Below are 26,740 nucleotides of genomic sequence, written 5' to 3' on the forward strand. Positions count from 1 at the left end.
TGCAAGCTTTTCAGAAAGTGCCATGGAGGAAATTATCTTAGAAGACAGTCAGTCATTTTTCAAAAGCTTTTCTCTTGTCACATTTTATATTTGACATCACTTACTGTGACTGCTAAAGCTGTAATTTTTCAGTTATTTCCCTGCTGCAATATTTTTAAAAACAGTCAGCACACCTGAAGTATTGTACTGACTGAAATGCTGTTAAATAAATTTTTTCCCTGAAGATGTGCTACACCAAAAGATGACTGAGACATGTGCCACTGCTCACATTGGAGGTGTCAATATTGTCCTGCTGGAGGGAATTACCCCAAATATCCAGTAAGTACGAAGTCTACAATTTAAAATTGTTCAAATTCATCAAAGTGTTACGAGTTGTAGTATTTCTCTTGTGCTTCTAATTGCTTTTTGAAACTTGTAGGCTCAAACCATATGAGATTTGTAGGGAGTAATTAATCTTCTGATGGTAATTATTCATTGGTAATTATATGTTCAAGAGCTATAGTGTTTCTTTAGTAGACATATTTTCCAACTGTCATGATGCATCGTTCTTTGTTCTCTCATGTTAGTTTTGTTGTTCTAATATCCCTTCTCCGGCCTTTATATAATTGACACAAGGTGGCAGGGGAGGGGAGGAGAACCACTTCCTGTGCATGAACATCATGAATCACTTGCTCAGCATCCACATTGTTCCAGCTTTTTTATTTCTGCCAGGTTCACAGACTCAAAAACGCCATGCATTATTTTAATTTGTTCCCAGCTGCATCTCTTTCTGTTTGAGTTGCAGAATGAGCTGAACCACAATTCTTTGTAGCACAGATCACCCTCACACAATTTGGGTGTTGGCTGGGTAACCCTCAGTATGTGTACTGGTCTGAGAACATGACTCTTGTAGAAAGGGGCTAAACAATGTCACTTGAGTTTCTCTCTCCTTTTAATTCCTGGGTAGTTTGCAGGATGCTACATAGAAATTAAAACATACAGAATTTTATAATTTCCTCATCTAAATTGCTTCCAGTAAGTTTGTTTCAGAGGGATAAATAAAAGTTCCAATCTGACAGTCATGAACGTATTGGGAGGGTACAAAAGGAAAGGGGGGAAATAACGATAAATCTTAAAAACAACAAGATCAAAGAACAAACATGAGCAAAACCAAAACCTTGGTAATTTTAAAAATAAGTGTCATATTGTGGGTTACAAATAATTAACTGACTAATTTTGCATGACTGTTTATTCTTTATTTGCTTTGTTTTTGTTTTTCTTGCTTTCTCTTCAATCTTCATCTGTAGACTGGAGGATTTTCCTACATCTCCTACAAGCACAGCCAAACAAGAGTTTCTGTATGTCATATTATTATGTTTAATAGTCTTGCAATTAACTCCGTGTTGTGTAGATAATGGCTGCTTTCCTACTCTGTGTGATTGTGGAGGCAGATGATGCTTGAATACATCCTGGTTCATCGTCTAGTATTACCTAGATAAATTTTTTTAATGAAGCCTGCTAAATATCTGCCTGAAACAAGCCCTTGTCAATGTTAGCAATAGAGTTTGAGGGACTGCTATTGCACTGCACTCACTACTGCAATGTTGGAATGGTTTTAGTGGCCCTTAAGTTCTTTAGATCTGCTCCTGTACTTATTTTAATGAGCTGAAATAGTGTTGATAAATGTTAGGGAACAAGAGGTGAGATTTGCTTTGGAACTACTGTGCTTGGAGTGATAGCTGTGGTGTCATCGTGGACAGGGCTGTTCCTTTTTGTCTTTATTTCTCTGTGTGCTGGTTTAACCCCCAGGCATGCTGAAGATCTGTGTCTGTTTATTCAGTGTTGTGGTAATGCAGGATTAACTTTAAAATGTTCTTATAGCTCTGGAAGAAGAGGTGATGGACTGAAAACTACAAGTGATGTAGGGCAAATACTGGGATTTGTGTTGCTTTTTGTCTGGTAGCAGCATTAAACCAGGGCATCACTGAGTTGTTGAATTGGCTGCTATATGATGTAGTCAACAAAATTATAAATGATGAACAGGATTGGATAAATCCATGTTGGATTTATGGTGGTGTGTCATGATGGAGTCTCTGGCTTAGAAAGTGAATTCCTTTTGTCTGGAATTAAGGGAAGGATCCCTTTACTTACACACAGCTGACTCAGTGCAGTAGCTCCTGTGTGTTATTGGCCTCCTGCTGACTTTTCCCCCCGCCACATACTTGTTACAACATGGCAAAAATCTGTTGAGTACTGGCCTTGTAGTCAGTTCTGCAGTGGGACAAAGACTTTTTGTCACTCATTTGTCTGGAGAGTGATCATTTATAGTATTGATGTGAGAATATAGAATTCTTTCTGGAAGCATTACTGGTATAGAAGTTAAATCATGATTAATGATTTTAGTGAGATAGAACCAGGTGTGTTACAGGCATGTCACTGTAGGTAAGCAAACTGCAGATCTTCAATAATAAATGGATAGCCAGGCAGTTGTTCCACATTCTTGTCATGGAAGTAGGTTTTTTGTAGGCAAGCAGCAATGAAATTTATTTGTTGCATGAAATATGGAGAAAAGCACTGCTAATTTTGCTGAGCTTTTTCTCCTGCAACAGCCATACTGGTGTAATATATTTTTAATTAAGGAAATGTTTAAAATGGTTTGAATGCAGTAGTATTTTGTGGTTATAGGTGGAGATGGAAGTGTGTTCTTGATTGGCTTCACAACAGTTGAGTCAAAATGGTAGCAGGAAGAGAGTGGGACAGGAGCAAATATCAAGAAAAATAATGGTGTTCTTATAAAGTGGTGGATTAAAGCAATTCTGGCCTTTTCTTAAGTAATGTTTATTTGTATAATGTTTTTCTGAAAATTGTTGTGAATTGTTTCTTCCTTCATCACATATTTTGCAATCATTTTTACATGACAGTCTGCTCTAAAATATTAATTCTGAACTGCTTTAGGTCACTTGCATCTCTGGCATAGCTGTGAAAATCTGAGTGTTCCTTGAACTTGAGGCAATTAATTTGCTGTTGATAGGCCAGTGGTTGCCTTACAGTGCTGTGTATTTCTTGATTATAAGCAGAAGGGTGATGCCTTTTGTTCTTTGGTTTGTATTTCCACATCTGGGTTGCTTTGGGTTTGCTGGTATTTTAGCATAAGAATAAGAAGAAACATTACTTAGAGAGTGGAGTTCATAGAATAATGAATCTTCCACCATGAGACCAAACTGTCTATAAACAATCTAAATATTATACAAAAAGTATTTTAGCTATACCCCATGAAATACAGTATTTGAGAAACTGCATTGAATGTATTTATGTATTTTATATTGTCTATTTTACATAGTCTATAGTTTATTTTATTCAATATTTAGTCTATTTTTCAGCCATTTTAGCTGATGTATTGCATCTTGACAACTACATGTCCTTCTCTTTGAGGCTGTAATTCTATGTTGGCTGCATAATATACTTCCATTGGGTAACCCTCCAGGAATTGACCATAGAAACATTTATGTGTTACCCCAATATATTTTTAATAGGAGTTTAGTGAATTCTGCTCTGCCTAAATTCTATAATGACATCAAAAACTGTCTGCTTAGTGCAGTTATCTTTTTATCTTGGGTAACCATTGTGAACTATATCCTCCTCAATATTAAAATCAAGTTTAGATAATATGTTTTGCAAGAATATCTTTGAATCGAACATCAATATAATGCACAAATTTATGAATCACATGCTGTGCATTTACCGTTAAGTATTTCCTCCAATGACCTATTTGGATGCAAAACTCAGAAATCTGAGTTTTTACTAAAAGGATTATTCAAGATTATTCCTGAACAGGAGTTGAAATGGAAGGCTCTTTGTTTTATTTCTGTGTGTGCAAATTTGTTTGTCTGTGTGCAGCCTGGTGTGTATGCGCTGAAATGACCTTAGGTTAAGCAAGGATAGGAGTTTGGTATAAGTATTTTTTGGCATGCATGACATGTAGTTCTCTTAAGCGTAATGTAGTTGTTTGTGGCATGTAGTGCATCTGTGTGTAAAGTGAGAGAAAAAGGGATGTGGGTGTAGTTGATAATATTACTGCAAAATTCAGCTAACACTTAAAGACTCAGTTTAACCCACAACTGGAAGGGCGTGCAAATGACTGCTGTTCCCTTTTGCTGCCAGAACTGTGGTGAAGTGCAGCATTGCCAAATCCCAGGCCCTGTACAGCGCCCAGAGGGGGCTCAAGACCAACAACGCGGCCGTGGTGAAGGTGGGCGCCATCAGCATCAACATCCCGCAGCACCCGGCCACGCTGCACAGCATGATGGTGCGCAGCTCCCACCAGCTCTCCAAGCAGATCTCCGACCTCATCCGCCAGCCCTCCACCGCGTGAGTGCTCCCACACCCCTCCCCTGGCAGGCTTTGGCACCTCAGGTGCCTGGGCGGGTTAACAGCGAGGGTTTCCTGCCTTTTGTCCCGGTCCACAGGCCCCAGCCAGCCAAGGAGGATGTGGCCACTCCTCTGCCCTCGGAGAAGACTCCAACGAGCATTAATCAGACGCCAGTTGAAACAAATGAGTTCCCCCAGCTGCCAGAAGGTTTGGAGAAGAAGCCCATAGTGCTGAAGTTCAGTGCCATGATCGATGGGATTGCCATCGGAGCAGCGCTCCTGCCCTCCCTGAAGGCAGAGTACAAGATGGGAAGAATGAGGAGTCATGGAATGACAGGTGACAGTTTGGCCTTCCATAAGCACCCACGAGCACTTGGTGTTTGTTGAGTTCTAGCTAGAGCTTTGAATCTGTTGTCATCAGCTTTGGTTTTTTTAATATGGACTTCAGCCAGGTGGGCCCATATAGAGAATTTTCACTGTGGTTGTTACACAGTTCCCAGAGGCAGAATGCAAGAGCCCATGAAGACATGTACAGGTTCATATATAGCATCCTCCCAAGAAGCTTCCCTTTAACTGCCAAAATCAGGTTATGATCCTTGATTACTTAAATTTTGATTTGTAATGCTGGTTTAGAATAGTCTTGTAAGGCCTCAGTATTCACAAGGTGGTTTGTATGACTTCCCCCTTAGTCTTATTACTGTGCAATCTTTGTTTTCTCTAAAAATTAAGACAACCCAGAATCATGTGGATAGGTATTTATAGTTCTTTGGCTGTGTGAACTCCAGTAACGTTTTAACCATTTACATTTTTTTCTATTGTTCCAAAACTGTTCTTAAAGATAAATAAGAGATTCTTTTGCCAGTTCATACCTTTTCTTCCCCTGCCTTCATTTTTCAGGTGCCCAGACCAGATTTAATTTTGAGCTTCCAAACCACAGACTGCGCTTCACTTCAAAAGTTTCTGCCACTGACATGTCAACCATTCCTCCTTCGGCCAGTCTCAACCTGCCTCCTGTCACCATGTCAGGGAAATATGTCATGGAAGAGCATGACACTTACTCTGACCAGATCTGGAGCATCGATGAGCTCCCTGCCAAGCAGGGCTACTACCTGCAGGGCAACTATCTGCGCTGTGTGGCTGAGGTGGGGCTTCAAGGCATCTTTGATAACTTATTTCCCTTCTATTACAATTCTGTCTGTTCACCTTCACATTGTTTTTAGCAATCTGCCTCCTCCAGAGCTCTCAGGTTTACAAGCTGAATCCAAATAGTGAAAATCTATTTTTTATTGTTTTATAGCTGATTTTTTTTATTAGACAGCTCCATAAATGGAATAATGACATGACATAGAACCTTAATGATATAAAATGCTCTGCTCGACACAGAGTGTTCTATTCATAAGTTCTACTTGTGTGCCAATTTCCCTAGTTAATTTTTCCAGAGAGAAAAGGGATGCTGCTTAAAAGAAACACCTGCTGGGGAATAGCAGGGCATTCCTACTAACTTTAGTCAGAAAAATAGTCTGGCATGTTTGTAAATGAGAATTCTGATGTTGGCAGCTAAAAAAAAAAAACAACCTGAAAATCCACTGTTTTTTAAAAGTAATGTTTGTTCTCAAATGTTTTATTTCTACAGGTTGGCTCCTTTGAACATAATCTCACTACTGACCTTTTAAACCATTTAGTATTTGTGCAAAAAGTGTTCATGAAGGAAGTAAATGAGGTCATACAGAAGGTTTCAGGTAAGTGGAACACTTAAAAGCTGCTTTAAATAAGATCCTCAAACTTTGTTTGATGGCAACATGATGTAGCTCTCAGTCAGAATCAGCTCATTAATTTCACAGCCACCCTCATTTCACCTCTAGCACTGCAAGCAGCAGCAGGAAGCAGAGCTGGACTTTGAAATTATAACAGAGGCTCTGGAAATTATTCTAGGTCTATCATAAGCAGGACTTCTATTGGGAAGCAGGGACTTCAGCCTCTGTGTGTCTCCATAATGTGACCTTGGCTGGGTTACTTTCTGTAGTCACTTTGTTTGATTTGAACTTTTTTTTGAGTTATCCTAAAAGGGAAATTTTTAGTTTAGTAAGATTCATCAATAGCTGGAAACATCATGAGGAAAGAATAACAAGTGGTAACTAAGTAAAAAGAATGTCTGTATGTACATCTGCTTCCTTTCATGTCCCTCTGTGTGTGTGTATGTATGTTCAAATATATACATCCAATAAAAGAATGGTGCAGTCCACATGACATGCCCTCAAGGCAGTTAGAAAATGCGGTGGAGAAAATGGAAAATGCCAAATTCCCTGAAGGCTAACAAGAAACACCCTGATACTTGTTCCCGCCAAAATATATTAGTATTGGGTAGTAAGAAAATGCTTGGGCCAAGAATAAATCTTCTGACAGCTGTCATTATTCTATCAGAACTTTTTTTTTGTGTGGAGGAGCATATATAGTGCTGAACCAGGAAAGCTGTATTAGCTTTTACAGTGTTTCATAGACCCAGCCTTTCAATCTGCCCTGTACTTTTATGTGAGGAATTTATTACCAGTGCTGCTTCTCTGCTTTTCCAGACTGTAAATTTGTATTGCCAGTAGCAGCCTCCTGGTGGTTTTTCAAATGTGACTGTTGCCTTCCATGTTGGGGTAATTCAGCAGGGACGTGGTCAGGTCAGCAATCTGTGGGTCTGGATGCTCAGTGCAGAACAATGGGGACAGAAATTGGCTTGGTCCCTCTGGCTTGGAGCAAAGTAACTTTTTAAATGCCTTGAAAATACCAATTAGTGTGATGTGCTGCAGTATTTTTTCTAATTAGTGTTTGTGTTGCACTAAAGTATTGTTTGCCTATTATCCTTATATAAAAACTGTGTAAGAACCAATTACTGAAGGTGAAGTTGCACAGATTGAGGGCTAGTTAATGACCAGAGCAGTCCATAATAATGGCATCTGAAAATTAAAGGCAGTGTTGATTAAAAGAAAATTATCCGGATACAGAATGGAGTGATAAAAATTGATTGTTGTTTGGGGTTTTTTTTGAATCCATGATTCAACTGCTTGTCCTTACCACCAAATAACTGTAATTAGATCAATTGGCATATTTGGAGAGAAATAATGGCTTAGCCTTTTCCAGCAGCAAGCCCTTCCTATAAACTAAGTTGGAATGTAGATAAATATCAAGGGGAATTAAAACCAGGATTGCTTCTTAGGGGTACATAACTTGGAATGAAATGTGCCAGAATGAGCAAGTAAACCCAAAAATAAAATAATTGCAGAATACTCTTTCCTCTCATGGAAAAATACTGATATAATTTCCTCATTTTCATGGGATTTGCATAGTATTTAGTCAAGTGTTAAACTTGTGTTGTCAGATAATTAGGAGATACACTGGTGCAGGGGACAAAAACCATCCTTTTTGCAAAGCAGGTGTTAATCCTTTCAGACTTTGAGACTTCCGATGGAAAATTTCCCAGGAGGGAGGAACATGCCTCTGTTCCTTCATTCTTAGAGGAGAGATATTAATTGTATGTCAGAAGATGGATCTGCATTCATGTCTTCAATCATCACTTGTTTTTGTAAATCCTCAACTGGTCACTATTTAAAATGAGGCTTAATTTATGGTCACTTTTTTATGTGTTGGTTTTAAAATGTTTTCTTTGATAAAACTGTGATTGTGCATTTTTGATGTGTACAGGAGGGGAGCAGCCAATACCTCTTTGGAATGAACACGATGGCACAACAGATGGAGATAAACCAAAAATTCTTCTTTACTCCTTGAGCCTGCAGTTTAAGGTAATCTTATGATGACAAAACAGTGGTTGGGTTCTGTTTTCCTTTCTCATCCTGTCTCTGAGCCAGATGCTCATGGCTTAGTACCTTCCTTTTCCATTAGGGAATTCAGGTGACAGCAACAACTCCCTCGATGCGGGCTGTGAGGTTTGAAACGGGCTTGATAGAACTCGAGCTCTCCAACAGACTGCAAACCAAAGCAATGCCTGGAAGTAGCAGCTACCTCAAACTGTTTGGGAAGTGCCAGGTGGATTTGAATCTGGCTCTGGGACAGATTGTTAAACATCAGGTTAGTGCTCAAAATCTTTACATGTAATGTTCTCAATGTGTGATTAAAAAATTGCATAACCAAGCTAAGAGGTTGTTGCACAGTGCTGGTTTTTATCTGGTTTTTTTTTCCTATATTAATGATATCTTAGAACTTCTTAGCCCTTTAGAACAGTAACAGCCTTTCTGCTGAGTTAAACTCAAAACTTTTGTTGATATTAATATAATTTTTTACAATATTTGAATGAAATAATAAGATCAGAGGAGATCCAAGCTTTGCTAGACCTACATTTTGACCTAGTTTGTCTGTCTTGGTTTGACAGTTGTACCTCTTGTACTCTTAAACCTGCTGCTACCTGGAATCACTTGTTCTAGGATATGAAAGTGTTTTGTGATGCCTAGAAAGAAACAGACAAAGAGAAATCTTAAGACTTGTAAATCAACAATAGAGAATCCGGATCTATAAATAGCTACATTAGTTAACAATTTATGATAAATAAGGAAAATAATGCTGTGATCAGACCTTAATTCAAGAATACTGAAGATCCTCAAAGGAGCTTTGGCTAGAGAAGAACAGGAAAGGACTCAACTTGTTTTAATTTTATATTCTGTCAAATGCAGTAATTTGGGGTTTTCTTCTTCCCCCTCCCCATCTCTGAATTCTTCCCTGCTGCAAACCCCTCCCTTTTCCCATTTTTTGTAATGTTTTAAGGTTTATGAAGAAGCTGGCTCAGACTTCCATCAAGTTGCCTATTTCAAGACAAGAATTGGATTAAGAAATGCTCTCAGAGAAGAAATCAGTGGCTCATCAGACAGGGAGGCTGTGCTCATTACTCTGAACAGACCCATTGTTTTTGCCCAGCCTGTGGCCTTTGACAGAGGTACTGTAGAGACAATTGCTACAAGTTTGTGTTCATACTGAGGAAGAGATTTTTTTTTTCTCTCAAAAGGTTTGATTATTCAAGATTCTTTGTATTTCATGTTAAGTAGCTGAGAAATTTGGGAGATCTCCCCCATGCCAACAGATTGATAAATCTGTCATCACACATCAAAAATTCCACATGTTGAGGTGATTAGATGGTTTGGAGCAAGTTGCTGTTGTAAATCCTCACAGAGGAATAATGCTGAGAACAGCAGGACTTTCTGTATTTCAATGTATTAACTTTGGTAAATGATCAAGTTTGTCCATCTTGTCCTTTGAAGCATGACCTGATCACTGCACCCTGAACCTGTGTGTGTCCATTGTTACACATCCTCTCACTTAAAGTAATGGAGGAGCTGTAAAAAGGGATTACAAAAAGAATTTATACATTATTTTTTTAAGGTGTTGATTTCAATTAAGCATTTTTGGTTTCCTCATTAAGCTGTGCTGTTCTGGCTGAACTACAAGGCAGCATATGACAACTGGAATGAACAGAGAATGGCTTTGCATAAAGATATTCACATGGCCACAAAAGAAGTGGTGGACATGCTGCCTGGAATCCAGCAAACCTCTGCACAGGCTTTTGGCACTCTGTTCCTTCAGCTGACTGTCAATGATTTAGGAATTTGCCTGCCCATCACAAACACACCCCAGGTAAGCAAAAGCATGATTATTGCAAGTCTGTTAAAACAGCCATTTGTGTGTGGTGTACATATACAAGAACCAGGTGATATAAGCTTCAAAAAAGGTCTAGTTTGTAAAAGGAAATATAAATTAAAGTGAAACATAATTATAGATGTGCATATTCAGAGCTAGAAATTTATCAATCTGTACATTTAGGATTGTACATAATTGTACACATCAAAATAAACACCAAAAAAATCACATAAAAACTAAAGGTACCTTTTGCCATTGTTCAGTCAAGTCAGGTGTCATTTTTCTTGGAGGAAAGAATTGATCCTTGGCTTGTCTTCTCTGCTCATGGGGCCATATGGATTATAGCCCTTGATCAAACCTAGATTTCTGTTCCTTTTCCAGATGAGCCTGACTCCCACTGCTCAAATAAATGTACAATGTAGGTGTTGCATTTAGGAATCAGCAATGCAAGGCATTGTATGGGTAGAGGTGATGCTTTTGAGACTCTCTGCAGAGAAGGAAAAATACAAGGAGATATGAGCAGGGGTCAGTTAACAGGGAAAGATAAATGGCATTTAGGAAATGTAATCACTTTGGCATTGCACTGACCAGTAAGTTCTCCCTGTGATTTTCTTTTCCAGTCTAACCACTCTGCAGATCTTGACACTGGCTCTGCTTTAGTCCTGACTATTGAAAGCACACTCATCACTGCCTGCTCCTCAGAGTCTTTGGTTAGCAAAGGTCATTTTAAAAACTTCTGCATCCGCTTTGCTGATGGCTTTGAGACAAGTTGGGATGACTGGAAACCAGAAATAAGAGGAGATCTAGTCATGAATGCATGTAAGTGCAGGTGATTTCATACTGGACAAGAGTATTTCAGATATAAATCCACTTTTGCCTTTGCCATTGACTTAAAAAACAGCTGAGCTTTCCCAATAAACCTAAAGAAAAGACTTGGGCCTTTTGAAAGCAAAAGAATATAGATCCAAAAGGTTATATTCCTTTCTGGTTGCTTTCCTTTATTAATATAAACTTTACTGCTTTATATAGAATTGTAGAAATTTAAGTTTTGCCTGAGAGATAGTGTAAGAGTTGAATGCATTGCTTTTATACAATTACATAAGATCCCAGTAAGATTTTAATAGTCTAATATAGAATATTTTTATATAATGTGAAAATTCCAACATTTTTATGGGTTTTTCAGTTGATTCAATGCATATGTGTATTATACATGAAACATATTTAGAGTTTTGTATGTTAGCAAGTAAGTTCACTTTACTAAATAAGAAAAGTCCTTCAATGAGAAATAAAACTAGAACTCTTGTCATTCTTTACTTATGGCAGGCAGGAGAATGAGGGTGGGATTGGGAAGGGCTGCTCTAAAGCAGCTTTTACTGGCTGCCTAGTCAGTGACTTGCTGTGTATGCTTCATGTAGGTGTTGTGCCAGATGGTACCTATGAAGTGTGTTCCAGGACAACAGGCCAAGCTGCAGCAGGTAATGTGCTTGTTTTAATTAATCAAGTCCTCCATGAGAAAAGCATTCATAGAATATGAAATTTAAGTCCTTTAACTGTGTTTTAATTTAATTGGTTGAAGAAGAGTCAGCAATAGTTGCCATAACAGTCAGCATTGCTTCCTGTCCTCGGGATTGCTCAATCTTCCTCATGCTGAGGCTTTGCACCCTGAGCTGCCATCCCTCTCTTTCCTCTCCCAGAAAAGGCTTCTCTTTTTCCCAAATTCCCTCTCAGCCCAGTCTAAGTAGTCTGGACCTTCTCCAGAGCATTCAGAAATAGCTATCAGTCTCTGTATTAGCCATACTTCCATATAGGAAGAAAACCAATATCCTGTGTTGTCATGCTTAGAGCAAGGTCTGTATTTTGATGCTGAAAAGTGGCACTCAGAAGAATCCTGGGCAGACAGGATATTCACTAGGCACAGAACACATATGACATCTTCCACCATCATTGTTCAAGACTTGAATAAAATTAGGTCAGCATTTGTACATGCAGAAAGACATGCTTTATGTTTCTTGCTGTTAGAAATTCTGTTTTGGAGTAGTGTACTTGTATGAGCTGAAGCTTGAGATGCTCTTTACTTGCTCGGAAGAGAATGTATTTTCATTAGGTCTGCCTGTGTTATATCACTTGTTTAAGAAATACTGTGAAGTATTTTCATTAAGCATTTCAATAGTGGAACGTGTTTTCCTCAGAATAGACAGAAAAGATAGTGTTTTTCAGTTACAAAGAACTGTTTTGGCTAATGGGTACACAATTCTCTATAGGAGATTTTTTAAAACAGGAAAAACTGTTTAAACTGGTTTGTTTGTTTTTTAACACAGAAAGTAGTAGTGCTGGAACCTGGACACTGAATGTGTTGTGGAAGATGTGTGGTATTGATGTCCACATGGATCCAAACATTGGGAAAAGACTGAATGCTTTGGGCAACACCCTCACAACATTGACAGGAGAGGAAGATGTTGATGACATTGCTGACCTCAACTCTGTGAACATAGCTGACCTTTCAGATGAGGATGAAGTTGACACCATGTCTCCCACTATCCATGCAGTAAGTGATTCCACCAAAATAAGTTCTACTAATTGGAAAAAGTCTTCTGTCAAATGGAAAGGTCTTAATCTTGAGTCCAGCATGTGAGTCTTTATAGCTCATGCAAGTCTTGTTAAATCAGAAACGTTTGTGTGTGTGTTTTCTAACTCCATCTTTCAAAGGCAACAAATTGCAGATCATATTTCTACTGGTGTTATGTGGAAATAATGATCTGGATTTGAGAGCATGGAGGGGACACAGTACCTAACCTCAGATAGCTGAACTGTAAAAGCTGTGGCTTTCTTCTAGGTTTTCTTCACAGGAGAGTAAGTAACTAACGTGAAAAAAATTTATAAAAACCTACTTCTACTCAGTATGCTGTTGACCTTGCTTTTTGGTTTTCTGCAAAACCATTTTAACAGCTGTTCCTTCATGTCTCTAGCCTGCTGACTGAGGAAACATTTTCCCAGCACACTAATGCTCCTGTTTGTTGTTCAGCAATCAGGTGGAGGTTCCTTGGGTGGAGAGGCACGCAAGCTCACATTTGGGCAGCGGATTGTAAATCACCTGCTGGGTTTGAGCCCCCCAAGGCAGCGATACTCTGTTCCTGTAGAATATCTCTGGGGCTCAGCGAAGCGGGATCTGCTCCAGCCTAGCAGAGCACATTTGAAAGCAGGCAGATCCTGCTCATGGGGACATGTATGTAGTAGTTACAGTGTGTCTAACTGAATGATGGGCTTTGGATCACTGGAAAAAAATCCAATCAGCTGCCTGTTCACATGAATTGATTCTTTTGCATGCACTAGTCCAAATTTGAAGGTGTGAAATTCACTTTGCCTGTTGTTCACAATGTTCTGATGGCCAGTTTTTCATGAGGACATGAATGAAATCTTCATTTTTTAAACAGGAGATTGTTGATCACCGGCGGCAGGGAGCTTCCAGTATCCAAACTGGAGAACAGCGAGGAAGGAAATTTATAAAGCGTTTGGTTGATATTAGAGAGCTCAATGAGCAAGCAAAAGTCATTGATGACCTGAAGTAAGTGGGGTTTGCTTTATGTTTGTATCATACATCTTGTGGCACTGTTAGGGTTAAGTGCAAGTTGCCTTTATTTGAAAAGAAAAGGATTCCAGAAGCAAAGGCTGTATGTGCAAGTGCTCTCTCAAATCTCTCGGGTTGTTCCACAAGTGTCAGATTAGTCTGTGTTTTTCTGACTCTGTATTTTAATGACTGATTTATAATCCTTTTCCTATTGATTCAAAATCAGACTTCTATCTTGATATATTATCATGCTGATTACTTTAGGAAAATATATTACTTTGAAACTGTAATAAGCTTAGGAAGAAGAGGGAAATTATTTAAATATGAACTTGTTTTTGGTGTCTTGCACATGATGTTTTCAAGATGAAACTTGAAAACTTTCTTATACTGTACTTGAGAAAACCCTTAAGAAAAACTTATTTTAGATTGCACTAATGTCACCTGACCTTCTCTGTATTTTATTAATAGTGTTTCCTGACTTTGAGCTTGTTTGTGCTTTTCCCCCCCTTTTCCCCAAGACAGACTTAGTATAAATGGATCTGTCTGTGATGGGAGTACAGAGGTTGGTAGTTACATGTTAAATAATGAAAAGGGATACATGTTTTACTGTTTATACTTAAAATGAGATTGCTGTCACCATTCAGTGGGAATTTTTTTCTGAAATTAGGAATTTAGGTTAAATGCTTGTTTTCATAATTCTGTGGCTGTATTTGGCACTGATCCTAAGTATTGGGACAAAAGAGAAAATGGATTAGTTCCTGGGGAAAGCATTCTTACAACAAGAGTTTTGAAATTGTGGAAAAAATATCTTGTAAGGTAACTCAACCATGCTTTACCTCCAGGAAATTAGGTGCAAGTGAAGGGACCATAAACCAAGAAATTCAGCGCTATCAGCAGCTGGAGTCGGTGGCTGTCAACGACATTCGCAGGGACGTCCGCAAAAAGCTCCGGAGATCCAGCATGAGGGTGAGCAGGATGAGGCTCCTTGGAGAATACTGTAGCACTTGTGTCCCAAAAACCCTTTGACTTTGCTGGCACTCCCACGTGCAGTAGCATTTCAGCTTGCCAGAGTTTTTCCCTGTGTTCTCAGTAGTTGCGTTTCCATATTGTTTCTGGTATAGGCTGCCTCCTTGAAAGACAAGTGGGGTCTGAGCTACAAACCCAGCTACAGCAGATCAAAGAGCATTTCAGCATCAGGGAGGCCCCCTCTGAAGAGAATGGACAGAGCAAGGTGAGCCTCTGGGAATTTGGGATTTGTGATAGCCACAGCAGCACATGGGACAGGGGAGAAGTTGGACTTGGGCCTCAAGAGTCCTTTTACCACAGGCAGCAGCTGTTTGTGGTGGAACTGGCTAGAAAGAGGTCATTTTGCAAGGCAGGCATGTTCTAAAAAGCTTTTCTCATTTTTCTGAAACCACTGAGAAGATTCCACTTCTAGAACAACTTAGGGTTTTCTACAGAATCCTGATTTCAAAACATCTATATAAGGAAAAATAGCATACTGTAATAATCTTGTTTTCTACCCCTGATTTGCAATCATCTGCCTTTTAAAAGGGTTCTTGTAATGAGAAGAAGAAAGGGAGATGCTTTTTTCTGTGTAAATAATTGTCCCATGTAGCAGATTACAAATGGCTTATTTTTCTGTAATTTCTGCATGTTGGCTTTAGGATTGAAAAGCTTACACAGAGACATTAGCAGAGATAGAGTGCTGGCCAAGTCATGTGCAGCTTCCTTCTCTTTTCTTCTCCCCCTCCTTCCTTTTCATGTACCCAAGTGCTTCAATTATGATTTTATATCTTATTCCCTAAAAGAATGCTAAGTGTGACCTTGTACTTGTGTAGTTAAATGTTTGCATGACCCTAAATCCTGTAGTACAACTCAGAAAGCTGTTTTGGTTTTGTTTTGCTTGCAGCTCTCGACTGGGAGACAGTGAAGACCTCCCAGATATCCGTGTGGATGCTGCATCCCCTGGGCCAAGAGTAACCTTCAACATACAAGATTCTGTAAGAATTACTTTATATGCCATGTAATTGTATTTCCTCTGCCATTTGGTCACCAGTTCATGAGATAATTACATCCAGGCAAGCCTGAATTGTGTCTGCTTTGCCTCAAATTACAGATTTGTTTTTGAAAAACAGACTTATTTTCTTAGAAGACAGATGTATTTTGGTTTCTTGGCGCAGAAATTGACTCATGAGAGAAAAATATTTTAAAATGGCTTGATTTGTTTCTTAGGCTCACACAGTAGTCCTTTTGTTGGAATTTTTGTCAGAGATGTGCAAAAAATCACCTAGGTTTTTTGGTGTTTGAATATATTTAGAGTTTTGGAAATGGGTATTAGTTTGCTGTAGCTGTTCAGGTAAATCCTTAGTATTTGAAATGGATTGTTGAATTGGCTTGGGGTTGTTTTATTTTTTTTTGTATGTTTTCTCACATTAAAATGTTTATTTTGCATGGTTGAGATTATTGTAATTATTTTAATTTCTATTTTTTTTTTCATTTCTATTAAGTTGAATCAAACAGCTTTGGGGATTGCACAACAATCCAACTGTCCAGGGGAAGGGTATTTTCAGGTATTTCTGAGCAGAAACAAGTATTCTTTGCCAGAGAACTAATTTATCTCATAGGGAGCTGCTTTTCAATATTTCATCTCTTTTGCACTGAGCTAAACAGAATGTATATTGAGCTTGAAAATATTTACATAAACTAAGTAGAGGAACATGATTTATGGTTGATGCACCCTTTTGTAGACTTAAAACTACTTCTAAAATGAATTACTGACTTTTTGCTTAAAGACTGAGCAAGGCTGATGTAAAGTGACCCAAGTCTAGCATTGAAATGTGCTTTATAGGCTGATTTTAGTGTGTGCCTTCACATGTCACATTGTGTTCCAATGTGATGGCAATCGACACTGGTACAAAATAATTACCAGGTGGGAGGACTTCTTCTCACACTCTTATTTCTGTTTAAATTCTTATATTTAGTGTGGAATAAGGCATTTTCCAATAATAGCAAGTAGGGAATGTTCTGAAACTTAACTCAACTTGTCCTCAGGATATTTTTTAACCGCTTCCAAAACCATCTTTTGAGAAAATAGTAGTTGTTTTTTGAAGAATTAATCAAGCAAACCCAAAACTCATAACAAATCAGGAAAGGCAAAACTAAACAAGCAAACAAAAAAACCAAACTGAAGAGACAGTAATGTACTTTTTCTCCTTTCTAACTCTCCTTAATGCTCCCAGGAAATAAATGCCTATTTCTGAGAGAATGGTGGAAATGGCACCTGGGAATGTGCTTTGCACATTTAAATATGTTCACATTTCAAAGCTACCCTGCCTGTTGTTGTTATGTAAAAGCCCAGTTAGCTTAGGTTTTGCTGGCATACCAAAAAACTGTTAATCACCTAGAGGTACCAAATGTTGAATATTTTTTTTTTAAATGTGTTTTGCTGACATCATGCCAGTTGTTCATCAGAGCTGTAATTTGAGTATGCAGACAACAACTATGTAGCTCTACAGTGATACTGCATAGGAAGTGCTGGTGTTTAACACTTGTAGATGCTTTTCACAGATGCTTTTAAGAATCTAATGTTGGACAATGGCTTGTGGCATGATTTCTGTGAGAAGCAGGAGGCTCCTTGAGGGCACTCAGTTCCATGCTCAGGCTGGGATGCCCAGAGTGGTGCTGTACATTCTGTCTAGTGCCCTGCGTGCCCTCACTAACGCTTCCTGCAAGTCATGGGCACTTGGGCTGCCTTCTGTCCTTTGCTTTCAAAACAGTTCTTAAATTTAAATGAAATGCTTCCTTTCCTTCTAAATTGGTAAGAGCATGATGAATCTTTGTCTACCAGGCTGAGCTCAATCACTAGGCAATGGCAAAGGTCTTCCCACCAAGCTTTCATTCCCTTCTTTTTCATAATCCTCCTGCAATTCCTTTACCTGCTCTCTCTGTGTTATGAGGAACTCAGAAGTGAGAGTTTTTCATAGCAGGCCTGCTTCTTTATTTCCAGATCTATCTACTGCATTCTCTGTGGAAATCCAATCTGTGGAAATTTACTATCTTTTTGTCTTTTCACAATCAGTTTCCAGAGGAGACAGAAATGGACCTTTTGTCTGTAACTATTGATGGTCCCTCCCATTACTCATCTGCTAGTGAAGGCTCATGCTCGGTATTTGGTTCACCCAAAACTCCAGCTGTCTTCTCACCCGGCATTCCCTTCCAGCCTGAAGAAGGACGCCGGGATGACAGCTTATCCTCCAGCAGCGAGGACTCGGACAAGGACGATGACCATGAAAGGGAGAGGACCTATTTCTATAGGAAACCACCGTAAGTAACAGTCCTGAGGAACCACACAGAAATGAGGAAGATAACTAAATATGCTTTCAGTATTCTCAAACTTGAAATATTGAATTTCAAGCTACGAGTTCTGTTGCTGATGTAGTGAGTACGCTCAAATGTGGGTGTGGAAGGCAGGTGAGGTTGTGTTCACTAGAGGTGACTGTGTGGGAAGGAGTGATCCTGATTGGAAAAGGAGGTAACTGTTACAAATTTCAGCTCTTGGAACAGAATAAAAAAACTTGGAAAGTGAGGCTTTTGACCACAGAACAGGGTGTAGTTCCACAAACTGAATGTATAAATGTGGCTACTTACAAATATGAAATCGATTGTGTGTGTATATTTTTGTTCCTTTTTTGATTGAGAGTTTAAGAAAAGCTTCATTTTTTCTGCTACTATTGCTGCATATCAGCTAAGGCCTTTCCCTAAAATATTCTCATAAGATCCTACAATGTGGGCATAGTTTGGGAATGCCTCGTAGCCCCTGCTGAGGTCAATGTCCTGCTGATACCTGCCCCCCACCTGTGCCTGTGCAGGAGCACCTCTCGCAAGAAAGCCACGGGCTTTGCTGCTGTGCACCAGCTGTTCACCGAGCGCTGGCCAACAACACCCACCAACAGGAGTGTCACTGGCACCACCACAGAGAGAAACATTGACTTTGAGCTCGATATCAGGGTTGAAATTGATTGTGGGAAGTGTGTGCTGCATCCCACCATGCTCCAGCAAGAGCACGATGACATCAGTTTGCGAAGGTAAGAAATGCGTGCATTAGTTTATTACCAGCAATTAATTATCACTGCTTAATAACAGCACCATAAGTTGTTCTGGCCCAATGTGGCACAGGAAATTACTTTAATAACATGAGGATATTTGTTTCAGGAGCTATGATCGGAGTTCCAGGAGTTTGGATCAAGAGTCTCCTTCAAAAAAGAAGAAATTTCAGACTAATTATGCATCTACTACTCACTTGCTTGCTGGCAAGAAAGTGCCATCATCTCTACAGACAAAATCCAGTGATGTGGAAACAACAGTGTTTTATATTCCTGGGGTGGATGTAAAGGTAAAATGAAGGGATAACTCAGCAGGGAGGCAGTGACAATGTTTTCTTTCCAACAGAGTCAAACTGTACATTTCCTTGGTTTTTAATCATTGTGTCTATATCCTAGCATGAACAGGTCTCAACAAAAATGTCCTTGTATTTTGTGATTTGAAATCCTAATGGAGTAAGAACAGGGAAAAATCTGTCACTGCTGAACAAAAACTTGATATAATTCTGTTGAGGCAATGCCATGAATCAAATGCTCCTCACTTGATACAGCTTGGCTTTTCTAGTCTTGCAATGTGGAAGGACCATGTATTCCATGCTGTACTCAGGGATAACAGTTATACCTCAGGTCCTGCCTGTTGCTTCTAGTCAAATTCAGGAGTGACTAAACATTCTCTACAACTTTTGTTATCTTCTGTGTTCTCAGTAGTAGTCTACTGTGCACATGGAGGAGGTGTGAACTCCTGGGTTCAGAGGTATTTTGAGGTTTTTTGTGCCAGTTTCTGTATTCCTGTGTTCAGTTGTGGAACAGTTCCACCACACAGACATAGTTGTGCATAGGTGGCACAGGGTGCATGTCATGTAACAGAAAAACAAGCTTTAGTGTTCCTAAATCATGAATTTCCTCTGTTTCTCTGTGTTTTGTTGAATGTTTTAATAGTTTATTAATTTATCTATTTTTTTACTAAGTTTTCAGTTCTTTTTGTGTATAGGATGTGAATTGGAATGTAATGTATATTACAATGATATTTCTGTAAAAATGAGAAGAAATAAATTTTGGAGGGAAGGACTGGCACCAAATGGCTGTACAGCAATTGAATTCTTTGTATGAAGTAACTTGATCTTGCTTTGCTTTCCAGCTGCACTACAACTCCAAGACTCTAAAGACTGAATCTCCAAACACTTCTCGAGGATCCTCTTTGCCACGCACCCTTTCCAAAGAGTCCAAGCTGTATGGTATGAAAGATACTGCCACATCTCCTCCTCTCTCTAGCACTATCCACAGCAAGACTAACACCTTACTTCCTCCCCAACCCCCACCCATCCCATCAGGTACTTATGGACAAACTTTCTGAACCTTTCATGGATATTTTTTCCCTTGGTGTAATCTACTGCCTTTAGATCTGGCTGCACCTTACCTGGAGCACTGTGTTTATCTGGGTTTGACTTTAGCTGCAGAAACCTGACCCCAGAAGCAAAAATGCAGTTCATGAAGCTGCATTTTCAAACATTGTTTGCCAAAGCAGTCTCAGTAATATTTTTGTCATAGTCACTATATCCCAGTGTTGGGCTGTCACTGCCTTCTTCCCAGTTTTCATTTAACCAAAGAATGTTGGAAAGCAGTGTAAATATCTGTAAATATCTCACCCATTGAAGGCCTCTAAATAGCCATGATTTGGAGTAACATGAGTTCTAATACAGGCTTTGTTGTGTCTCCAATGATTCCTGTTCTCAAGCAGGAGGCTGTTGTTACCTCCTGTTGGATCCAGAGGCATGTAGATTGCATCTCCAATTTCTGAGACATTAACTCTTCTCTCCTTGGCATTAAAATGCTGCTTTAAACACAAAGCCAAAATTTTGCCAGAACTTGATCACCAAGCAAAATTAATAAGTGGAAGTCATGCTTGAGGATTTTACCTTATAAATCACCAGAGATGCTGGGAGAGAAGAGTGAAATGGGAATACTTTCCTCAGTTCTCCATGCTGTTGAACCATTAGCTTTTACTCCTTTAGGTGGCCATCCTCTTTGATTACCAGATGTTGCATAGTGGTTTATGCTACTTCACTTTTGTTCTCTACTCTACCTTTCTAATCTTTGCCTTTGAATTCTTACCACACGATGTCCAGATCCTGAGTCTTGCTGGTTAAATGTCTGTAAGCTCTGCATTTGGTGTGGAAATTGCACTTGTATGATAATGTATATGGCCCCCCAAGACTGCAGATTGGCTTGTAATTGCTTTATTTCTTTATGCATTTTATTTCTGTAAGTATTTATTAGTCTTGAATGGTTTTGAAAAACACCTATTGTTGTTTATACTACTTTTTTATAATAGTACTCTTCCTCTGGAATGGCGACAACTTGTTGTATTGTCTTTGGTTTCCAGTAAAAGTAAGATAGGACCATGTTGTCAAGAGACATGAGACAGAATAATTTGCACAGAATGGGAAGTCAGTGTTTTCTCTTTTTTTAACAAATGAAAGGATTTTAATCTCTGTTTTAGTAGTTAATTTCTATATTTGTCTTGGAGAATTTTAAATCTGACTCCATTGATGTATATTCATTCTAATAGCTGTATAGCATAGAGACAGCAAGTGAGCTGGTAGTTATATCTTCTCTGCATATTAATATTTTGATGAGCATGGATTCAAGATTCCTCTTCCACAAATTTACAAGAGAGTAACCTTTTTACTTGTTTATCCTCTGGCTAATTCCAAGCTTTCAAAAATTATGGTTTAGAATCTTTAGTCATTCTTTGCATAAATATAGTAGGACTTGCCATTTGCAGTTTTAATTTTTTGATGTATTTTTCTCTATTTAAACTGATATTCTTTCCAGACTTGTTGATTTAATTTTCCTAATACCACTTTCATTTCCAGTCAGCTGTGGTTACTTTGCACTGGGTATTTGGAGAAGAACTGTCTGTGTTTGCTTTCAGTGCTATTTTCTAAAAAGTGAGGTGGTGACAATGACAACAGAGTGCTTGGTTGAGAACATGAGCAATGGAATTACTACAATTAAGCCTTACAGAATAATGGTTATTTCTGCAGAGAGAAAACTTAATGGCTTCATTTCTTCTAGCAGACCTGGTCTAGATCTCTTGAGATGATAGAGAAAATAAGAGGGCGCAGCTTGATAAGTTATGAAGTGCCTTCTAATGTTTATCAGTTACTGCTCAGTGCTATTACCTTAGGCAAATGTACCTTCTCAATGTTGCAGCCAAAGGGAAAGGAAGTGGTGGAGTGAAAACTGCTAAACTCTACGCATGGGTTGCTCTCCAGTCACTGCCAGAGGAGATGGTGATCAGCCCCTGCCTCCTGGACTTCCTGGAGAAAGCCCTTGAAACCATTCCCATCACACCCATTGAAAGGAATTACACAGGTCAGTTGCATAGCTGTATTCTGGCACTCTGTGCTTTTTTTGGTGTTGAGCTGGTTTCCCCTTCAAATTCCACTTTCTAATGAGTTTTTGTACTTGTTAAAAGCTGTTAGTTCCCAGGATGAAGACATGGGACAGTTTGATTTACAAGATCCCTTGGAAGAGTCCACAACATCCTTGGTGTCGTCCTCAACATCAGCATACTCCTCCTTCCCTGTAGATGTGGTGGTTTATGTACGAGTCCAGGTGAGGGTTTAACTCAACATTCAGGGGGGGTAACTTGCTTTAGTCACTGTCATTTTAACAAGTGTCGACGGAAGGGAACCAGGACATAATTTTGATCATCACAGGCTCGATTTTATTGATCAGTACGGCGGGTTAAATACAGTTAATAATGAGCTTCATACATATTGCAAAAGTTGAGCTCAGGATTGGTCAGCTTGCATATCAGCACCTACGCCTACTTCTACATTCCTATGGTTCTACTTTTGATACTTTCTACATATTCTTAGGATGTATTCAGGACTAATCTCAACTCCCTATCCTCATGTTGCAGCAAGGTCGCTGCTGACTCTTCCTTTCAGCTTGCTGACTGCTGACTTTTCTCCTTCAGCTTAACCAGTGGCATTATATCAGTGTGGCCTTTCTCAGCTAACCAATTATTAATAATGCTCTCCACAAACAAGCCATGGTTCTAAATTTCATTTTTAAGGAATAAAAGCTCTTGAAAAAAACTTCATAAAGAAAAAAGTCAAGCGTCCCTTCTGAATGCTTTATTTTCTTTCTGCCTGCCAGCCCTCTCAAATCAAGTTCAGCTGCTTGCCAGTATCCAGAGTTGAGTGTATGCTGAAGTTGCCTTCCCTGGATCTTGTTTTCTCTTCCAACCGAGGAGAATTGGAAACTTTAGGCACAACATACCCATCAGAAAGTGTGTCCATTGGTGGCAGTACTCCGCAGAGTGGCTCCAAGAATTCAGCTGGTAAATCTGGAGCACCAGGTAATACGTGCGTGAATGTTGACTGATTCAGAATATTTAAGCTATATTGCTGATAAAGGGCATAATTTGAAGTGTGTTTGGTCTGTTTAATACTGCTCTTACCATTAAGCATTATTTCATGTTTGAAAATGCTTTAAAAATCTGATTTTTTGCCCCCAGGTTCATCCCCTGGCCTCGGCAGCCCTCTGGGCAGGACAAGGCACAGCAGCAGTCAGTCAGATCTGACGACTTCCAGCAGCAGCTCTTCAGGCCTGAGCTTTACTGCCTGCATGTCTGACTTCTCCCTTTATGTGTTCCACCCCTATGGAGCTGGAAAACAAAAATCAGCTGTTACTGTGCTGACCCCAGGATCGGGAGCCTTGGGTACGGAATGAGGTTTTGTTTGCTTTGATGAACATGATTCAGGTGTGGCACAGGTTTCTGAACTGCAGATTTGAAGGGATCACACAAGATGAAACTGTTTCCTTCCTCCTTGTAGGGAATGTGGATGAGGAGCCCACTTCGGTCACTGGCCGGAAGGACTCCCTGAGCATCAACCTGGAGTTTGTGAAAGTCAGCCTGTCACGGATCAGGCGTTCAGGCGGCTCCTCCTTTTTTGAGAGTCAGTCTGTGAGCAAAGCGACCAGCAAGATAGACACCACTTTGATCAACATATCTGGTAAATGCTTCTTTCATTTTAATCCCAGCTAATTACAGAACTGCTGTTCCATTGATGGACTTTACTCTTGGCAGCTTTTTTTTTTGGAAGATCTGTGTATTTATTTTCTGCCCCTGCACATGGGATCCTGACTTACTGGGGAAATAGCAGGATGGTTGTGAGTAATTTGCCATTAAAATCCTCCCATGAGGAGTCTGGGGCACATCCAACACAAGAAGGACTCAACATAATCTGTATTTTTGGGTTCTACTGTGTCTTTATGAAATGCATTTTTATCTAATGGCTGGACTTGAAGAAATAGCAGCACCTTAGGAAAACTGCTTTTTCATGACAGCAGAGACAACACTATTAGGTGAAGGAGAATATGACTTGGTTATCAAAACCTGTTATTACTGGGAATTTACAACTGTGTGCGTGTGCTTTTTCAGCTGTCTGTGACATAGGATCTGCTTCTTTCAAGTATGACATGCGCCGCCTCAGCGAGATCCTGGCCTTTCCCAGGGCTTGGTACAGGAGAAGCATTGCTAGAAGGCTCTTCCTGGGTGATCAGACAATAAATCTGCCAGGTAAGAGACTGCTACTTATCACAAAAAAACTTGTTACTCAAAGAGAGTAGGAATTTTATAAGCATTTATTACCTGTGTCATATTAAATCATTGGATACATGTAAATGTATTATGACTTATTCCATATGCAGTCACTCAGAGATGTCTTGTAGGAAATCCTAGACAGAAGAAGTGATAAAATAATAATTTAAAGAGCATATTCCAAGGCCAGGTACGATGGGGCCCTAAGCAACCCAATCTAATAAACCCTGCCCATGGCAGGGTTGGAACCAGATATTTAAGGCCCTTCTCAAACCATTCTGTAGTTCTATGATATATTGAAAAAGAGTAGAAAACTTGGAGTTATGTTAAATGAAATACATTTATTTCTTAGTACTTCTTAGTGTATGTGAGGATATGGTTAGACACAAATGAAATGGTTTTTCTGTATTTCCTGTGCTGCGTTTTCTCCAGTAGCATCAGGCCCTGGCACACCAGATTCAATTGAAGGAGTGAGCCAGCACCTTTCTCCTGAATCCTCGAGAAAAGCATACTGCAGGACATGGGAGCAGCCCTGCCAGTCTGCTTCCTTCACTCACATGGCACAGTCCCCCAATGTTTTCAGTGAGCACAGTGCCAGCAGCAGTATGTCACCTGGGACAGCATCTCACAGCCTCAAGTCTCCAGCTGTCACAAGATCCAGGAGCGTGTCTGACTCTTCAGTGCCTCAGAGAGGTGAGTAGATATGACTTGTATATTTTTTTTTCAAGTATTTCCAGCAGTTGTATGAAAGAAGTATGTCATTACTGCTTTGAAAATATTCTTTTCCACAGTGTCTGGCACTGGAGAGTCAATAGTTAGAGAAGGTAAAATGTCTAAAATGGGTGAACGAAAGTTGTTAGCATATTTTCCATAAAATTTCCCTATCTATGAGTCAATTTATGTGTCAGCTAAAGCCATGCATATTGCAAATCCTCTAGTTCTCACTTATCTTTTCTCATGGTTTTGTGCTCTTTATAAATATTGTACTTGTCAGTCCTTTTGTAATATTCAAAATGGATATATTCTGCCAGTTTTTCCTAGTATGTGGAATATTTTCCTATATGTGGAATAATTTACATTTTTGTTTGGGTTTTTTTTCTGTTTAGATACTCTCTCAAAAACATCAACTCCATTTAATAAGTCAAATAAAGCGGGCAGCCAGCAAGGAACACCATGGGAAACACTGGTTGTGTTTGCTATGAACCTAAAACAATTAAATGTTCAAATGAATATGAGCAATGTAATGGGCAATACTACGTAAGTATAAAATATGATCTAATTTTAACACTTGGTGGTGTTTTGAGGGCAGAAAAGCAATATTTCCCCGCAGACTGTTTACAGTCTGTTGACTTGTAGCTTTAAAATCCTACCCTTTGCAGTTTTGGACTGAGAATTCCCTCTTGAATACTGTAGTTGCTTAATCCTGAAGTCACATATGCCTAAACCCCACCTTATTTACTGCTTTCCAGTAGATTCAGTTTCTCTCTTGGCAGCCTGGCAAGTTGTTGTCTATTTTGACCTCTGTTCTAGGTGGACCACCAGTGGTTTGAAAAGTCAGGGCCGTCTGTCTGTGGGCAGCAGCAGAGATCGGGAAATCAGCATGTCTGTGGGCTTGGGAAGGTCCCAGCTGGACTCCAGAGGAGGGGTTGTTGGAGGTACCATAGATGTTAACACCTTGGAGATGGTGGGTAAGTTGGAAAGTGCTCCAGTCAATAAAGGTGATATCACTGGAAAAACTGATTTTCATCTCTTTAATTCTGTATTTCTCTATTGCTTTGGTTCTATTTCAGCTCATATTTCTGAGCATCCAAACCAACAGCCCAATCATAAAATTGAAATTACTATGGGTTCTACTGAAGCACGTGTTGACTACATGGGATCCAGTATCCTCATGGGAATCTTCAGTAATGCTGATCTTAAACTGCAGGATGAATGGAAGATTAATCTGTATAATAATCTGGATTCCAGCATGACTGATAAAAGGTGATAATATTTCCTGTGCTTAAAATGTATGATGTTTGATAATGTCAAATGTCTTCTGTCCAATACTGCTAACCAGAAATGTGTTTGCTAGAATGCAAAGGGTTCATTGTTTGGTTTTGGTTGTGGGTTTTTTATTGTCAGTAGGGAATTGACAATAAAAAAACCTGTTAATTTTCTTGCTGTTTTTAATATCTAGTGAGATATTTGTCCATGGGGACTTGAAATGGGATATCTTCCAAGTGATGATTTCAAGGTCAACTACACCAGACCTGATCAAAATAGGAATGAAACTCCAGGAGTTCTTCACGCAACAGTTTGATACAAGCAAGCGAGCTCTGTCCACGTGGGGACCTGTTCCTTATCTCCCTCCCAAGACAGTGGCAAACAACTTGGAGAGAACCTCACACGAGCAATGTAAGTGCTACCAAAAAATATGATTCCCAATTAAAATGTTTTAATTGCAAAAGTTACCTAGGAGACAGTGTCAGGGAAACAGAA

The 26,740-nt window shown here is 39.4% G+C and overlaps 1 protein-coding gene across 9 annotated transcripts in view; it reads left to right on the forward strand.

Annotated features, from left to right (window-relative positions):
* Positions 1-26,740, forward strand: part of BLTP1 (bridge-like lipid transfer protein family member 1) — an 87,405-nt gene that overhangs the window by 56,956 nt on the left and 3,709 nt on the right. For 2 of the 9 annotated variants that reach the window (XM_058023786.1, XM_058023789.1), the window contains exons 48-80: positions 225-318; positions 1,287-1,337; positions 4,141-4,347; positions 4,446-4,684; positions 5,245-5,489; positions 5,981-6,086; positions 8,035-8,132; positions 8,233-8,418; positions 9,109-9,277; positions 9,761-9,972; positions 10,596-10,794; positions 11,391-11,450; positions 12,294-12,520; positions 13,407-13,537; positions 14,383-14,506; positions 14,662-14,771; positions 15,453-15,543; positions 16,051-16,113; positions 17,622-17,866; positions 18,412-18,627; positions 18,755-18,935; positions 19,781-19,973; positions 21,859-22,020; positions 22,124-22,263; positions 22,813-23,014; positions 23,174-23,377; positions 23,493-23,672; positions 24,101-24,238; positions 24,692-24,952; positions 25,366-25,516; positions 25,790-25,947; positions 26,050-26,242; positions 26,439-26,656. In XM_058023786.1, coding sequence (XP_057879769.1) covers positions 225-318; positions 1,287-1,337; positions 4,141-4,347; positions 4,446-4,684; positions 5,245-5,489; positions 5,981-6,086; positions 8,035-8,132; positions 8,233-8,418; positions 9,109-9,277; positions 9,761-9,972; positions 10,596-10,794; positions 11,391-11,450; positions 12,294-12,520; positions 13,407-13,537; positions 14,383-14,506; positions 14,662-14,771; positions 15,453-15,543; positions 16,051-16,113; positions 17,622-17,866; positions 18,412-18,627; positions 18,755-18,935; positions 19,781-19,973; positions 21,859-22,020; positions 22,124-22,263; positions 22,813-23,014; positions 23,174-23,377; positions 23,493-23,672; positions 24,101-24,238; positions 24,692-24,952; positions 25,366-25,516; positions 25,790-25,947; positions 26,050-26,242; positions 26,439-26,656 — 5,454 coding nt within the window. Of the gene's footprint in view, positions 1-224; positions 319-1,286; positions 1,338-4,140; positions 4,348-4,445; positions 4,685-5,244; positions 5,490-5,980; positions 6,087-8,034; positions 8,133-8,232; positions 8,419-9,108; positions 9,278-9,760; positions 9,973-10,595; positions 10,795-11,390; positions 11,451-12,293; positions 12,521-12,997; positions 13,199-13,406; positions 13,538-14,382; positions 14,507-14,661; positions 14,772-15,452; positions 15,544-16,050; positions 16,114-17,621; positions 17,867-18,411; positions 18,628-18,754; positions 18,936-19,780; positions 19,974-21,858; positions 22,021-22,123; positions 22,264-22,812; positions 23,015-23,173; positions 23,378-23,492; positions 23,673-24,100; positions 24,239-24,691; positions 24,953-25,365; positions 25,517-25,789; positions 25,948-26,049; positions 26,243-26,438; positions 26,657-26,740 lie in introns of all 9 variants that reach the window. The other 7 variants (XM_058023795.1, XM_058023788.1, XM_058023793.1 and 4 more) reach the window with 7 other exon arrangements.

Source organism: Melospiza georgiana, chromosome 5 (assembly GCF_028018845.1).
Source record: "Melospiza georgiana isolate bMelGeo1 chromosome 5, bMelGeo1.pri, whole genome shotgun sequence".
In the NCBI taxonomy this organism is placed as follows: Eukaryota; Metazoa; Chordata; class Aves; order Passeriformes; family Passerellidae; genus Melospiza; species Melospiza georgiana.